Source organism: Podarcis bocagei, assembly GCF_964188305.1.
Source record: "Podarcis bocagei genome assembly, chromosome: 10".
Taxonomy (NCBI): domain Eukaryota; kingdom Metazoa; phylum Chordata; class Lepidosauria; order Squamata; family Lacertidae; genus Podarcis; species Podarcis bocagei.
The window spans coordinates 73116898-73133502 of NC_138135.1; the positions used below are offsets into that span (position 1 = coordinate 73116898).

The 16605-nt window shown below is 42.7% G+C and overlaps 1 protein-coding gene across 19 annotated transcripts in view; it reads right to left on the minus strand.

Moving 5' to 3' along the window:
- Positions 1–16605, minus strand: part of MAGI2 (membrane associated guanylate kinase, WW and PDZ domain containing 2) — a 618868-nt gene that overhangs the window by 271406 nt on the left and 330857 nt on the right. For all 19 annotated transcript variants that reach the window (XM_081210614.1, XM_081210613.1, XM_081210622.1 and 16 more), the window contains one exon: positions 6780–6899. In XM_081210614.1, coding sequence (XP_081066740.1) covers positions 6780–6899 — 120 coding nt within the window. The remainder of the gene's footprint in view (positions 1–6779; positions 6900–16605) is intronic.

The window sequence follows — 16605 nt, forward strand, 5'->3', positions numbered from 1 at the left end:
CCTCCCTCCCAAGAAAGTTCACATGCTATCCCTCATAATTCCTACAGCATATTTCGTCTGAGCAGATGCTTTCCACATTACAACTGGATTTTGGATTAAATTACACTTTTAGCAGATCTCTCTCTGTGTGTTATGTGCCATTCTTTAGAGGGTCAACAACTGCGGCCCTCTTGGCAAGATCTGATCCCCTGAGTGAGATCAGCTGGTCTGCAGCTGCCAGCCAAGGTGTGAAAGAGATCTGAAGAAGAATTTGTCAAAGGAATAAAACTTGCCAGCATATGCTCCTTCAGGTATGTAAAGCACTCACCCGTCATCCTTCACTCACTTTTTAAAGTGTATTTCTGAGGGGGAAACTAGTTGCTGATGAAGCCACGCTGGGCTCCCCTGTGATCTATGAAATCTAACGAAATCATTCATTTGGCCGACTCAATGGGCTCAAAAAGATCCACTAGCGCTCATAACCCAGGAGGGTGGTGTTTTGTTTTCTATACTGCAGCTCCCACCCTGAACCCTACCAATTAAAAATTCAGATCAGTGTTTAGATGTTGTTGTTGTTGCTGCTGCTGCTGCTGTTATTTAAGGAGAAGAAGGGGATAAACAATATTTTTTTTAAAAAAGAAAATTCCATTTGTGTATAGAACTGGCATGCATACCTCTCTGGATGGTGAATTCTAGGAATAGTGAGACACACTCCCTAGGGCACACTTGCGTAAGAATAATAATATGTGAAATCAGCTTCTACATTCTATTTTTGTTCTGCACATCACTGCCTAACGAAGAATGTGCCATTGAAAGCTTATATGCAATACGTTAGATGACTAGTTGATCCAATAAAAGGTGTCCTTACACTTGGCTCTGCCTCTCTGATCATCAGTTTTACAAACTAATGCAATAATACCCTGATCCAATTAAAAACAAGTAACTAAAGTCAGACCTTTTTTCCTCTTCCAGCCAAACACCACAGAAAATAGTTGTATCCATAAATGGAATACACACTGCACATTGTTTTATCTCAATTTATAATCCAATTACACCATTTATAATTAAACCCAGGATCAATGTCAGGGGATTTCTTCTTGAAGCACATACTGATGTGTTCTGGTGAAAATGAATACAATTGCTTTTCAACAACTTCCCCTGCTTAAGTGCCACAAAAATGAACTGGAGCTGTGCAAAAATAGCCATGGTACTCTTCTGAAGCTTTCATATATTCCAGGGGACCTCCGGCAGAAAGAACTTCAGTCCAGCAGCCCCTGCACATGTTTGAGTAGCAATTCACTCATAGGAGTGATGACATTACATTTCTCTTTTAGGCAATATGTCAATACTTCTCTAATTGAATCAAGATTTTCCCATGCCACAAAGCTTGTTAGAGAAAAATATCTTGTTAAGATGCTGAGATACAGAATGCCAATTATTAAGGCAATCAATATTTATACAGTAGGTAAAATTCACCTCAGGCAGGTTTGCGAACCATCTGTCAAATCATCTCTAAACTGCAGAAGTTTAGAAATGCATGCAAGATACTGGTGAAAGTCACCTTCACAGTTTGATAATACAAACAAGATTGACAAAGTTATCTCTTGAGAGAGGGGAAAAACAGAGGAAAGGATAATTAAAAGTTAATTTCATTTTTCAGTACAGCACATGACTGCATACTGAACAAATAACTGATTACATAGTGTTGCTGCTATGACTGCTGTAAGTGCTGAAGATACAGAAAATTATAATGGGAAGGATCCAGCTCCTGTTAACTATTTCAAGTTCTCAATCATTTTTCTTGAATAAGGTTAAGTACAGGTTTAAGACGGAACCCTGAGGAGCCATGGATGTGGCAGAAGTGGTACTGGTAAAGAAGAGCTCAGGTGATGAGGGGGCACTGATACTTCTAGCACACCTGTGGAAAGCTCCTCAGGTCTAGATGTAGTGCCAGCCAGTAGGGGAGGCCTTGGAATGGCAGGATCCGAAGCCTGAAGGATCCTGGCACACATTTCAAAAGGGCAAAAAAAAACCTACCTAGCCTTGGAGATGGCATAGTGATTTGATCCTTCATTTATGCTAATAGGAATTTTTAAAAATATATATATATGGGCAATTAGGTCCAGGGGATTTTGTGCTCAGCACTTCTAAAGTAAGTTTTTTTTCATGTGGTCTTTTTTAAAAAAGGAAAAATATGTAACTTTTCGGCAGCAGAAATTAGAAAACTTCAGACCTAAGAGAGGTGTACCCTGTGTGAGAAACCTGCCAGAGTGCAGACAAATAGGTCCGGGTAAACAAATAAGCAAAGTTAATTTGAGGGAGAAACTTAAAAGGATCTGCTTTCTGTGTAAAATCATACCCTGTGACTACAAGCTTGACCTGCATCATCCCACCCTGAAATTATGGTATGCCTCACAACATTATTTTCACTTCATCGATATGTCTGTAACATTTATTTGTTTGTTTGACATCTGAATTGCAAGGGCACCTTGAACAAAGCACTTCAGTGGTCCCTGCTTCAACTTGGGGAAGTGATGCAGCTCAGGGGTAGAACATCTGGCTTGCACGCAGAAGATCGCCAGTTCAGTCCCTGAAATCCCTGTGGAACCAGGGAACTGGTCAGAGGAGCATTTGCCACTGAGAAAGAAAACCATGTGTGTCTGAATTATGGGTGTGCGTTGGGTGGGAAACAGTGACGGTGGCCTTCCTCCTTGAAAGAGCAAGGCTTTGAGAAGCCAGTCAAAAATGATGATGAAGATCTGCTATGGAAGATACTGCATATTTAATACTCTGTAACAGGGGTGGCCAACTCCCAAGAGACTGCCATCTACTCACAGAGTTAAAAACTGGCAGTGATCTACTCCCTTTTTTGGGTTCAGATCAAAGTTGTTGAATTTTTTCAGGGAGGAGGTAAAATTTTGAGCTTTTTTTTAGGGGGAGCCACAGTTGTTCAGCTTCTTTGGGGGGAGCCAATGATCTACCAGTGATCTACCGCAGATGTCCAGTGATCGACCGGTAGATCATGATCTACCTATTGGACATGCCTGCTCTATAACATACTTGGCAAGAAACAGGTTAATGTTAACATTCCCCTATGGCTGGACAATATATACAGGTCCCAGTCAATATCATCTCAAGTTATTTAACAGGATACTGACATGGATGCAATAGTGGGATGCCGCTCATTTCTCCCAGCTTCTGTGAAGACCCATATTGCTGAATTTGGAAACAGAGCTTTGTTTCCTAAGTAAGAAATGAAGTCTGTACCACACACACTTAAACACTAGCTGGGTTTGAAGACTGCCTCAACAGAAAGGAGAGGAAACAGTGGGATCAACTGGCAGATGAATCAGATCAGATGACATCTTTTTGACAGATTTCTATAGGCAAAAAAGTCCTTGCCCGCCTCCCCCGCCCCCCGATCTGTGGCTGTCAGAAAAGTGAAAGGAGGAAGATGGAGGTAAATGGAGAAGGAACTTTTCAGTGACTTCAGTAAGCTGAGTCAGGTGTCTACTTGCCAGTGGCAATAATGAAAGTCTCCTGACACTGACCATTTTCCACAAAGGGTTTGACATGTCTTGATGTCAAATCCAAATTCTCTCCCCTCCCCCCCCCCGGAAAACAGCAGGTTTATTTATTTATTTATTTGTTATATAAACAGTTTGTTCTTCCTCCGATAGCTCAAGTTAAAGCTACACTCTACACTGAAAAGGAGTGTGATATTAATCTGATAGCTAAGCTTCCTCAAGGAGGGAAGAAGGGGGCAGGGCAAGGAAATTTTGCTCCCCTTAAACTCCATGCCTAGGAGGTAAAAATGACCTTTGCTGAGAAACATGCCTATAATCTTCGCTGTGGAAAGCCTCTCATTTCATTTGCAAATTATCCCCTCCCAAGGATCATGCTTTGGAGCACAGAAGCATTTGTCTAAGTAAGATTATACAACACACTGCAATGTGTTTTTTGGCATTTAGGCCATATACGGTTCCAAGGTGGTTTTGCAATCAAGTGCTATTCAGGTCCAAACTTTCTTAGCTTGAAATGTGCCTTCAAGAACATTCCTTGGAAGATACCACATCCTACAATTAAATGGTAGGTCAGCAGGACAGAAATAATGTTAGTAATATGTTCCTTTAAGCCTCTGGATGTATTTGTCAATAAATATACTTGATATATTTGACAGTTAAATACTGCAACCAGTTTTGGTATAAAAGTGATGCACTTTAGTCTCTCACTGTGCAGCCGTCACCAGGAATATTACAAACAATGAAGGGAAGGTTCTTACATAAGAGAGCCCTGTATCTGAATGTTTATGAGGAAGACTGGGGCAAGCAAGGTTGTTTTATGTAGGGTTGCCATTTTTCAAAAAGTAAAAACTAGGACACCCCAAAAGTTGTTGGGAAGAAAGACCCCAAAATTTAGGAAGACCACCAAAATAACATGGTTTTTTAATTGACTTGCCTAAGATCCAGGAGAAAGCGCCACCTTTCGAAAATCCTCCCTGGGTGTCAATTCTGCCTTTGAAATCCTGGAAAATCTGGATGTATGACAGCCCCATAAGTGGGGAAACGCAGCCCTACTTGCTGTGACCACCAGTACCTCACCCTTCTCCAATGAGAAGGAACTCATTTTGGCGTAAGGGAAAGGGAAAGGCAGAGGTAGCAGCTGCAGATGCTCCCAGCAGAACAGTGGTGGCAAACCTCCAGTCCATGGGCCCAATTTGACTGACAGGCGTCTGAATTTGGTCTGTGAGGTCATTTCCCCCAAACTACACCCATCTGCCCCACACCTGATGTCATATGCAGGACAGGCAAAGATGTATCTGAAAATGAACCATTGGGAGCTTAAAGTGTGCTCTTGATTGTTCCTTGGTCTTGCTGAAAGCATCCAAGAACTGAAACTGCAAGCCCCTTTTGAAACTGTCCATTTGCAGATGCAGTTTGGACTCAAATTATGCCTTCAAAGGGGCATTTTTTTCTGCTGCAGACCAGCCCTGTAGACAGCTTTGCCAGTCTGCCAAGGAAAAATGTCTGTTTGCTGGCATGGTTTGAAGCCACATTGCACTTGCCCACAGATAAAGTGTGGCTTGCTATCAGCGCCAATCACTTCTGATATGATGGCAGGTGGCTGGACCTACCCTCTGTCGAAAATGGCTCATGAATTGTGGGCCACTTCCAGATCCAGTCATCAAGCTAAAAACAGTTCTCCACCTCTGCAGTAGAATGTCTTATATATGTATTTGTTTTGTCAGAGACCAGGACTGAAACGACTAGTAGTTGCAGCATCTCCAGTGGGTAAATGGCGCTGCCTGGAACCATCTCCTTGGTGGGAATGGTGCATCCAACGTCATTTTCCTGATGGAGAGGCTGGGACTATTAGTTCCAGTCCCAGCTGCTGGTGGGGAAAAATAAGTTCCTAGACAGCAAAACCAACATGATTTTAAATTATAAATCTGAGCCCTACACTGTTCCTTCACACCACCCAATATATTAGACTTCTACAGAATGTGCGTGTTTTTAATGCACAGCTTGCAAACCTATAATATCTAGGGATAAGCAGTCAAAAAAGACCAAAGACATGATATAATGTGGTACTGCATTTATGTCCTATAAGAAACATGTTGTTGACAAGTTTCTATGGTATTGGGGTTTTTTTTGCACATTTCCATTCCATTCCTCTTCCAGTATTATGCAACATACTTCCATTTCACACAATTTTATTTTTTTTATCTTGAACAAGTTTGACATGAGGTGAATCAACAGTAACCCTAGAGGTATCATTAAGCTGCCAGCTTGTCACTTCTCAAGCAGATATTTTTAAATCCCATTGCGGAAATTCCATATCTACTTGCCATGTAGTTAAGGTGCTAAGATTTTTATTTCTTTAAAAAAAATGTTTTACAAGAATCTGCATGACATCAATTTTAAAATTGCTGATTCAGCTTTCGGTTTACACAATTATCTGCAAGATCGTCAATAATGTATGGGTACCATGCAGTTGTGTGTGTGTGTGTGTGTGTGTGTGTGTGTGTGTGTAGAACCGACCACCTCAATCTAGCATTTTCATTCACCCTCTCTGCACTGCAATGAGCAGTGCTTGGCTTGAAGCATTTGCAAGTTAGGCTCAGGTTTTTGGTGTAATGATAATCACAAACAATTATGAAGCATGATGATGTTCAAGAATCTCAAAGGAAGGGTAGACAACCAAATGGACACTGGCCTGACTCTGGTTGCTGTGTTCAGAAGACAGGAATGAACACATGTGAATGAACACACACCTCCCTGTAGTGCAGATGGCCCCAGCCTCCATCCTGAACATCACCCAAATGTTCAGATACAAATATAAAGGTATACTTGTTAACTTCCTTGATTCTCTGACCTTGTGGAATCCTTTTGACTCAGCTTTAACGCTTTAATTTATTAATATTTGTTTTATACAATTTGTGAATTATTATCCAAGGACATTGTCTTTTTTGTATGTATTCTATTATACCTTATTTCATTAATTAAATAAAAAAAACTTGTTTAATGCCTTAACTTTGCTGAGTGCTGAGTGGTTTAGCTTTCACTTTTTATTCTCCCTTCTCCTTAACTGACATGAATTCCAATTAAATTGAGCCCATTTGCATTTAGATATTTCATAGGGAAAAAAATACTTTCACAACTACCATCTGGCTGCTCATAAATTTAAGATAATGGGTGCTATGATACAATCTAATGGGATGTCCTAATGTAATTCCAGAAAATGGAGGAAAACATAATGAAAACATAAAGCAGATTTTGCAATTAAAGAACGCAGCTTACCTTCATATGTCCCGCTTTCTAAAAGAGCACCACTTTTCTCTAGTTCCATAAAATCTTCAACAGTGATGAAAATATAATCCACACCAGGGACTTCCCCCTCCTTATGAGGCCTTGTAGTGCCTAATTTGAAGGAAAGAAAACACAAACTGCTATTATGCACATTAATAGGCATCTGATGCCTGAAAGATTTATCGTAGGTTTGGTTTGTTGTATGGTTTCGTAAAAAGTACAGGTTGCTAACAACAATATTTATTTGCTGCAGATTGCAGAGCTTCACATATAGGTGTGCATATTACTGACAGTGGACATGGCCCCCGGCCAGAGGAGGGATACGTCAAAACTCCTGCCCTCCACTGGTTCTACTCTCATGAACTCAAATAAGATGAAGTTGGAGCTTTTGTACTGCTTTATTGGTCAGAGTTAATGACATCCCTCCCTGCTACATCACTTTGCTTCACCCTATACTTTTGGAGACTTGCTTGACAGTGAGTACAGTACCAACACCTCTTTTGTTGTTGTTAGAAAGTGTGGCAATTACTGCAGCAACTTCATGGTGAGTAACGGCACATATTTTTCTAGAAAAAAAAGCACTGAATCATTCCATTTGGCAGCTTCACCAGCTTCGATTCAGGCTGCACCTCGGATCTGCTGCACCAGCCCTCTGAGTTAAATCAGTGTTGTGGGTACATGAGGCATCTCCTCCATCCCATCCTGTCTTTCCTCCTCCTGCTCTTCTCCCATTTTCTCTGTTCTTAGCTAAAGTTAGTCTCACTGGGGGCCTAATCTCCCCTAGTTCCATTTTAAATGGGAAAGAACCAAGAATCATCCCTGAATGTGACTCCCACAATGGTTTATGGGATACCATGGTATCACATGCATGCTCCAAAAGCATTTTCGAGGAAGACAGCATGAGGACATGATGTATAACAAAATGCTCTCCATATCCCCAATTGACTTGCAGCTGTGACGGGTTCGTAAATTTAAAACCTAAGCTTTGTCATGTTCTGCCAGTCCCAGCTCACCACCACCCCCCCATTCAGTTTAATGGAACCTTTGTCACCAGAATCTCCCTTTCCTTGGATCACACTATTAGTCTACTTAGATGGCTTTGGGGGTGGGACTATTTCCTCCCTTAACTGAGCAGTGAAACCATTTTATGTCATTATATCAACAAGCACTTTTGGACTACTTGGGATTGTCTACTAGCTGTGCCATGATAAGGCCAATTCCTCAACTTCGCTGGCTGAAAAATCTGATGGTACCATGAGTGTGCCAATTCTGACAAATAATGCAACAGTCTGTCTTTATTATTCTGCACTAAGTGACACCGTACTATTTATAATTCTGCCACATTCGATGCTGAAAAGCAATTGCTATTCAAAATCAAGCCTCTCTCGCTCGCTCACTCACTCTCTGTCTCTCAACGTGTAATTTGCATCTTTTGTGAAAGCACTTCATAACCCTGATGTTGCTGTAGCTGCTCAGAGCAATTAAAGGGAAGTGTGGTTCCAGGTAGCTACAACACAATAAAAACACAAGTGAATTACAAAGGGCCATTATTACCCATGCGCTTTAAAAAAGAGTTACTGGTATACTGTCCCAATTTCTCCAACTGGTTAGTTTCAGGGATAACACAATAAGGATTTATTTGCCTTTGGAAGAGCACATCCTCGAGACATACCCATTGGTGTTATATTTATTTTATTTACAAATATGCAAGGAGAGCCTAGCAGGTGCAAGCGCACCTCTATAAATATGCGGCACAGTCTGTTTACCCTGCTGACCAGGGTCGCCATGTTGGGGGGCAGGGGACTGAGGGACCCCCAAAATTTTCAAGGAGGGAGCCTAGCCCCCTCAAAATTCCATGGCAATTGTGCATGCTCGTGCATGTCCTGTGGCATGCTCCTGCCATAAGCACAAGCCGCACAGTGTGCACATGATGTGTCAGCACATCACGCAGTGTCCATGAGTGACATTAGCATGCCCCGTGGCATATGCGCATGACGTCAGCACAGCACGCACACACCATGCTGCCTCGGCCCCCTCAGTTGCAGGGGCAAGCAGCACACTTGCTGCTGAGAGACCAACCTGCATTAACTGGGTGGTAACTCCAGCAGCAGGTGGGGTCAAAAACCTCACACAATGCCCTTAGTAGACAAACACAATTGAGCTCACACTCTTGGCAAAACTTTTGCACATAACATACAGAAGTGCCCGTTTCAAAGCATATGTGCACTTTATTGAGAAACACAAAATAGGTAGGTCGTCATTAAATTTCTCTCTCATCCCTACATCTGGGACCTTGATAGCTTTTGACAATCTTTGCATGTATTTGGATTCATTTGTTTCAAGGGATCATTTCTGGAAATGGAAGCTGCAGGTGTGAGAGGTCTGATCTACACTGGGCTCACAATGGGGAGCAAAGGGCTAAAGCCTCCCTCCCTCCCAATCTACATGGTCATAGGGGTTTTGTCGGGAGAGGGCAGGCTTTTGTTAGGGAGGCAGAACCGCAGATTTGTATTGATTTGTACTGATTTAGGGGGCAAATACTGTCCCCCAAGCTATGCCCATGCCAATCTAGAATGGAACTTCACGATCAGCTGTTTCCTCCTTCGTCCTCCTCCTTCTAGCCAGCACAGAACTTGAAGAAGAGGCGGAAAGACATGGTAAAATAAAAAAGACCCCACGGGCCATAAGTTCCCCATCAGGAAGTGGTGCTTGAGTTGTCACCCCTCCTTCCTTTTTCCCTTTTCTATTGTTTTTGTTAGATTGTAAACCTAAGGGCAGGGACTGTCTTGTATGCTATTGATCTCATATAAGCCACCAAGTAAAAATGATTTAAATAAACAATCAAACCAAGTGAAACTGTTTAAACTAACTTTGATGTACTTAAATTGGCATAGCCCTGTACATTTCAAAGTATATATTTTCTGATCTTCTACCGGAAGCAATACTTCCCCGCCCACTTTGCTAAATAAAGAATTCTAGGCCGACATGGCGTGCAAGAGCTATACAGTGGTGCCTCGCAAGACGAAAAGAATCCGTTCTGTGATTCTCTTCGTCTAGCGGTTTTTTCATCTTGCAAAGCAAGCCCATTGACGGATTAGCGGATTAGCGTCTTATCGGCTTATCGGATCAGCTGATAAGCGGCTTAGAAAAAGGGGGGGAGGGGAAAAAACCCGCAGGAACTCGCAAGACATTTTCGTCTTGCGAAGCAAGCCCATAGGAGATTCGTTTTGCGAAGCACCTCCAAAACGGAAAACTCTTTCGTATAGCGAGTTTTCCGTCTTGCGAGGCATTCGTCTTGCGGGGCACCACTGTATTGGTATGTTGAACATGTTACCATTGCTCTAAGCTCCCCAGTGTCATAACATAGCATCCAACGACTGTTTAGGCTTAAATCATTTGGGGCCAAGATATCTGGAGCTGATGACCTTATTCCTCAGGACCCTGTCCCCACCACAACAGTTGCTGGGAGGTCAGGCGGAATACTGCCGTTTTCCAAGCCTGAGGGGTTACTTTGTCTTCAAATACTTCCTTTCCCCCCTGACACTTGGAATTTGCTTGTTTGGGATGTACTCCCAACTAGTTTGAATTATATGCTCAATTTGCTGACACCATGACAATCTCTGGGCTCTCTGTGTGGCAGATGGGAAACTGAAAGCCATCCACATGGGAGAGCTGTATAATTTATACGCCTTTTGTTTCTTAGTTGTTTCTAAGGCATTTAGAATGTGGGAGTGGAGGATGCAATCCTTCAGACAGGAAATGTGCCAATTCCCAGCCAGCACACGATAAACTAGAAGGGTGGAGGAAAAGAGGGTTTACAACCAACCTCCAGACATTCTTCTTGTTTATGCAAGAAGAAGAAACTGTGCCTAGGGCTTCTGAAAGCAGGTAGAGGGTGCAACCACAAAGAGTCTGACGGGGAGCCAACAATAAATTTAGTCTCTTGGTGGCCTTAAGGCAAGCCACTTTTTCTCTCCCCATCAGCTCCACATCAGCAATAGGGCTGTTCTGAGGATTAATGACATGATAGATGTGGAGTACTTAGAATGCTTGAGGCAAACTGCGTAAATGGCTATTGTTGCAATTAGTATGATTTTTCCAACAAAATAGATATAGTTAGTTTAAGCACAAGGTACTTGATTAATATAGTGGTACCTAGGGTTAAGTACTTAATTCGTACTGGAGGTCTGTTCTTAACCTGAAACTGTTCTTAACCTGAAGCACCACTTTAGCTAATGGGGGCCTCCTGCTGCCGCTGCGCCGCCGGAGCACGATTTCTGTTCTCATCCTGAAGCAAAGTTTTTAACCCGAGGTACTATTTTTGGGTTAGCGGACTCTGTAACCTGAAGTGCATGTAACCTGAGGTACCACTGTAATTAGAAATTGGTGCAGCAGTTGCATTAAAAATCACACTTAAACATAAGTGAATGCTGAAAAGAAGGGGATCAAGACTGGTGCGCATTGCTAGATAGACCATCCTGGACTCACTCCAAAGAAGACCACTGGATTACTGGGATTTTGTCCTATAGTATTAATATTTCAGCTTGAATGAGAAACACATCCAAATGCGGACAGGGCTGGGTGTCAAACTACCTTGGCAAACCAGCAGTTTTTTCCTCTGATTAGCTCCCTTGGTGAGTAGCCACAGCTGTGAACAGAAGAGTGTGAAACTAAACTTATGATTTATCTCTGTAGATCATGGCATAAGTAACAAGACTGACAAGACTTAATATGACATGAGAGTTTTCATCTTGAACATTGCTTGATACCAGCCTCATCTCAATCAACTTCATTGGACTGGTCATGTGTGGATGCCTGATTATTGTCTTCCAAAGCAACTACTCTATTCCAAACTTAAAAATGGAAAGCATAATGCTGGTGGTCAACAAAAGAGGTTCAAAGACTCTCTCAAGGCAAATCTTTAAAAATGTAGGATAAACACTGACAACTGGGAAACACTGGCCTCTGAGAGTTCCAACTGGAGAACAGCCTTTACCAAAAGTGTCATGGGTTTTGAAGACAACCAAACTCAGGACAGAAAGGAGAAACATGCTAAGAGGAAGGCATGCTTGGCAAACCTTCTCCGTGATCAACTCCCACCCAGAAACCTATGTCCCCACTGCGGAAGAACATGTGGATCCAGAATTGGCCTCCACAGTCACTTATGGACTCACTGTTAAAACTGTGTTTATGGAAGACAATCTTCCTCAGCTAGGAGTGATTGGCAAAGAAGAAGACAGGATACTCAACTCCTCAATGGGAGCCATCCACAAAGGTACTTTGCAGGCAGAGAGCAAACAAAGAGATTGCCAGGTTCAGTCAAAGGCTCACTATCACCATCTTTCGGGACGCGGGTGGCGCTGTGGGTTAAACCACAGAGCCTAGGACTTGCCGATCAGAAGGTCGGCGGTTTGAATCCCTGCGACGGGGTGAGCTCCCGTTGCTCGGTCCCAGCTTCTGCCCATCTAGCAGTTTGAAAGCATATCAAAGTGCAAGTAGATAAATAGATAAATAGGTACCGCTCCAGCGGGAAGGTAAATGGTGTTTCCGTGTGCTGCTCTGGTTCGCCAGAAGCGGCTTTGTCATGCTGGCCACATGACCCGGAAGCTGTCTGTGGACAAACGCCGGCTCCCTCGGCCCATAGAGTGAGATGAGATGAGCGCACAACCCCAGAGTCGGTCATGACTGGACCTAATGGTCAGGGATACCTTTACCTTTTATCACCATCTTTCACTCTGAGAAGCAAGCAGGATGACCAGTTTTCGGTCATTTTCTCACTAGAATGGGCAATGGTGAGAAAGGGGCAGGACTTGTTCATTTCAAAGCCTCTCTCTGCCCTATTAGGAAGAATATTATTGCAAAAACCCAGATAGGCAATTGGCTCTGCTAGTAGCCAGTTAGCTCTTCTAGCTCCAACAGGACAGAATTTACCCAGCACCCCCCCCCCCGAATCAGACCCTTCTGCTTTGCTTTAAGGACAAGTATACTGCTTTGGAAACAGTTAAGACACTCTGTCATTCTTTAGATCAAGGTGAGTATGTATTGCAGAATTTTTCTGTCTGAAGCTGCATTGATAGACCCTGTAACTTAGATTTTGTATAATAAACCAAGCTTCTTTATTCCTCCAAGTGAGAGCTTCTTGTAAAATACATACTCATAGAGAAGCACACATTGCACCTCCAGCAAAAGAGTCTAAACCTCTCAGCAGTGTGTCTATAGACATACACGAGTGACGGCTGTGTATTTGTGAGTCCAGGAACATACTTGTAACCTAGTAGGGAATCAGGGAATCACAAGTCAAAGCCTCAATACATGTGACATACTGCTTATACCCTCTCTAGTGTCATGCTATCCACCATGTTAAAATAATTGCTTTGACTGTGACCTTCCAATGTCTGAAAAGTGGCTTTCATCCACAGACCACGGGGGAAAGCACAGAGCCTAGTTTTACTGAAATACAACCATCTGTATTGGTTTTGAAAATATGAGTAGCGTTGCTGGACAAATGAATTCAGCAAACTGCCCTGCATTCGGTGCAACAGATACAATTTACTCTGTGGTCTTTGCACAGGAAATAGTCTGTGTCTTACTATCTTTGTCAGTACTTAGAGCACTTTGATAATGTCTGCTGGAAGTGAAGACTTCGGTTCTTGCACACTCATTTACTTATGCAAATGTATTCGCTACCTCTGAACATTTGCTATGTCTCTCATGTGAATATTGTTAGTGATTATTAGAAAATGAGATGCATATTTTTTTTGGGGGGGTGCCTTTCTTAGCAGGCATGGCTCTATGCGGCAGAGAGATGTCAAAGGATAGAAAACCAGGAAAAATATGGTAGAGCTTCTCAAGGAGTTTATGCATAAGCTGTTCCTTGCATAATACACATATTTTTGTTTGTGCACAGGCCACACATTGCCCCATCAAAACTGATTCAGACAGATGGTAGCATCTCCGCTGCTGCAATTGTGTAGGGGCACTGCTGGATTCATAAAATGCTACAGTGAGATATGCAGAGACACCCCCCCCTTTTGAATCTGTAATTCACGGTCAATGCGTGGGATAAAATACACAGCCCTCATTATTTCTGTGTTGTGACCGCTTAAAAAGGGGGACAGCTCTAGTAGCACAGCTCCAACAAATTGAATTGATTTGGAAGCATACTGTCAACCAGTGCAGATATTTAAGGACTTTAATATGCGCCTGGCCAATGGTGCCCATTAGCACTTTGTGTTCTGCATTAGTTGAAGCCTCCAAACAGTCTTCAAGGGTAGTCCTACATTGAGACACAGTACTAGTCCAATCTGGTGGTTGCAAGGGCATGGACCGTAGTAGCCAGACTACCCCTATCCAGAAAGGCCCAAAGCTGGTGAACCAGCCATTACTAGATCACTTGATCTAAAGAATGACCTATGTGTCAAGTGGCAATACTGGATCAAGGAATAACATCAAGCTATGTACTCCTGCCCCAGGAGTGCAACACCATCTAGAACCAGTCATCTATGCATTTCTCAGACTTGAGAGTCTGCAACACACAATATCTCTATGTTGTCTGGATTCAGTTTAGTGGCTCACATCTAGCCCATTACTACCTCCGGGCAACAGCCCAGCACCAGAACTGATGGCACTTCAGTCCAATTCCCTTAAGCAAGCAGAGCACATTGTACAGAAGCCTAAAATAAGGTTGGAGCATGCTTTTTGACTGATCATATGGAGAGGCCTTCAGTGTCATTTCCAAGCACAGAAAAATAAACTATTAAAGTGAAGAAAAGCCTTAGTAAAAGATACATCTTTATTCTTCAATTTATAGCAAGAAGGACTGCAAGGAAATCTCCTCAGTATATGATGCTCTTTGGTTTTGCTGGACACGTATCTGGAGTGAATGCATGTTCTGCAGTTGAAACAGCTTGTTACTGACAGATGTATGCAAGGCTGATCATGCCTTAATATAGCCAGAGGGCTCCTGCAGAATTAGATTGCTAATCTTTAATAAACATCAGATGCAACCTTAGTATGACCTTGAATACACCTTGCCATAGCAAACCTCAACAATATTTAATGAGCTTTTTTTTGCTTGCTTTGCTACTTTATATAGGGATAATATTGCCATAAGCAATAAAACTTGAGAACTTCTACTCATCTCTGTCAGAAGAACATAAAACAGAGGTATTCTGCGTTTGTCTTGTTCTTCTAAACTCCCAGATGGCACAAACAGGGAACATTATTTTCAAGGAAACTGACTTTACATGTATTACAAGGCAGGAAGCTCCAAGGGTTTATGATACTTGCTCTGAGTAAGAGAGTAAAACCCAACACCATAAAAGTTTAGAAATCCTTCCCTAGCTGAGAGTTACAATGAAAAAGGGAGGGGCCACATGGTGCTCCATCACATGATGCGCATGTAATGGATACAGATACACCATCACAGTTCAAATAAATGTCCCCATGACATCCTCTCCCAGGAAGCCCCCCAAGCAACGAAAGCAAGTGTGTTGATAGTCATTGCATGTAGGAACTGGGTCTTAGAGAGCAATATGCTGGGACCGTATTGTGTAATGACATATACATATACTCCTTATTTTCAGCTTGACTTCCATAGGCCCAGTTATTCTTAGGGGCATAATAAAATACTCAGAGAAGCAAAAATCAATAGCCTGCATTCAGATGCCTGCATCTGAAAGACTTTCAAAAGGACCGTAGCTCAGGAGCAGAGCACATACTCTGTATGCAAGAGGTCCCATGCTTGGCATCTCCACAAAGGGCTGGGGAAAACTCGTGCCTGAAACCCTACGCAGCATGCACAGTCCTCAGCTAGCTGGACCAATGGTCCTAATTTGGTATAACATTTCTTTCTTTCTTAAGATTTATATGCCACTTGATTGGAGATAAAACCTCAATGCAGTTACCCCAAAAAATAAAGCAATAAAATTTTCATTAAACATTTTGCAACCATAATTAAAAACATACAGAAGGATAAAACTGCAAAAAATAGGCTAAAACAAATTCAAACTCCTACAACCTTTGAGTAAGGTAAAGGTAAAGGACCCCTGACTATTAAGACCAGTCGCGAACAACTCTGGGATTGCGGTGCTCATCTTGCTTTACAGGCCGAGGGAGCTGGCGTTTGTACACAGAGAGTTTTTCCGGGTCATGTGGCCAGCATGACTAAGCTGCTTCTGGTGAAACCAGAGCAGGGCACGGAAACGCCATTTACCTTCCCGCCGGAGCGGTACCTATTTATCTACTTGCACTTTGATGTCCTTTTGAACTGCTAGGTTGGCAGGAGCAGGGACCGAGCAACGGGAACTCACCCCGTCGCAGGGATTCGAATCACGACCTTCTGACTGGCAAGCCCTAGGCTCAGTAGTTTAGACCACAGCGCCACCCGCGTCCACAACCTTTTAGTAGCCTTGTCTAAATAAGAATTTCTTCAGCAGGCACCAAAAGGAATACAGTGAAGATGCCTGCCTGAAATCAAAAGGCTGGGTGTTCGAAAGTGTTGGTGCTGCCACACTAAACACTAAACCAGTTTGAAGTCCATATTGTGATATCGGTTTCATAATTTTTGACCTGGCAATATATTGTGAATCATGATGCGTGTGTTCGTGTGTGTGCTATGCAAAAATCACAATGTGGGGAAAACCGTGAAGCCAGCCAATGCTTCTCTTGGTTCCTGCAGCCCCTATTAACTCTGCCAGCTCAGCTCTCGCCTGCCTCATGCAGGGGGCAGCAAATCACAAGAGCAGGCACTGGCAAAGAACACAGTGCAGGAGAAACCATGAAGCCAGCCATCCTTATTTCAGACATCATGATATAT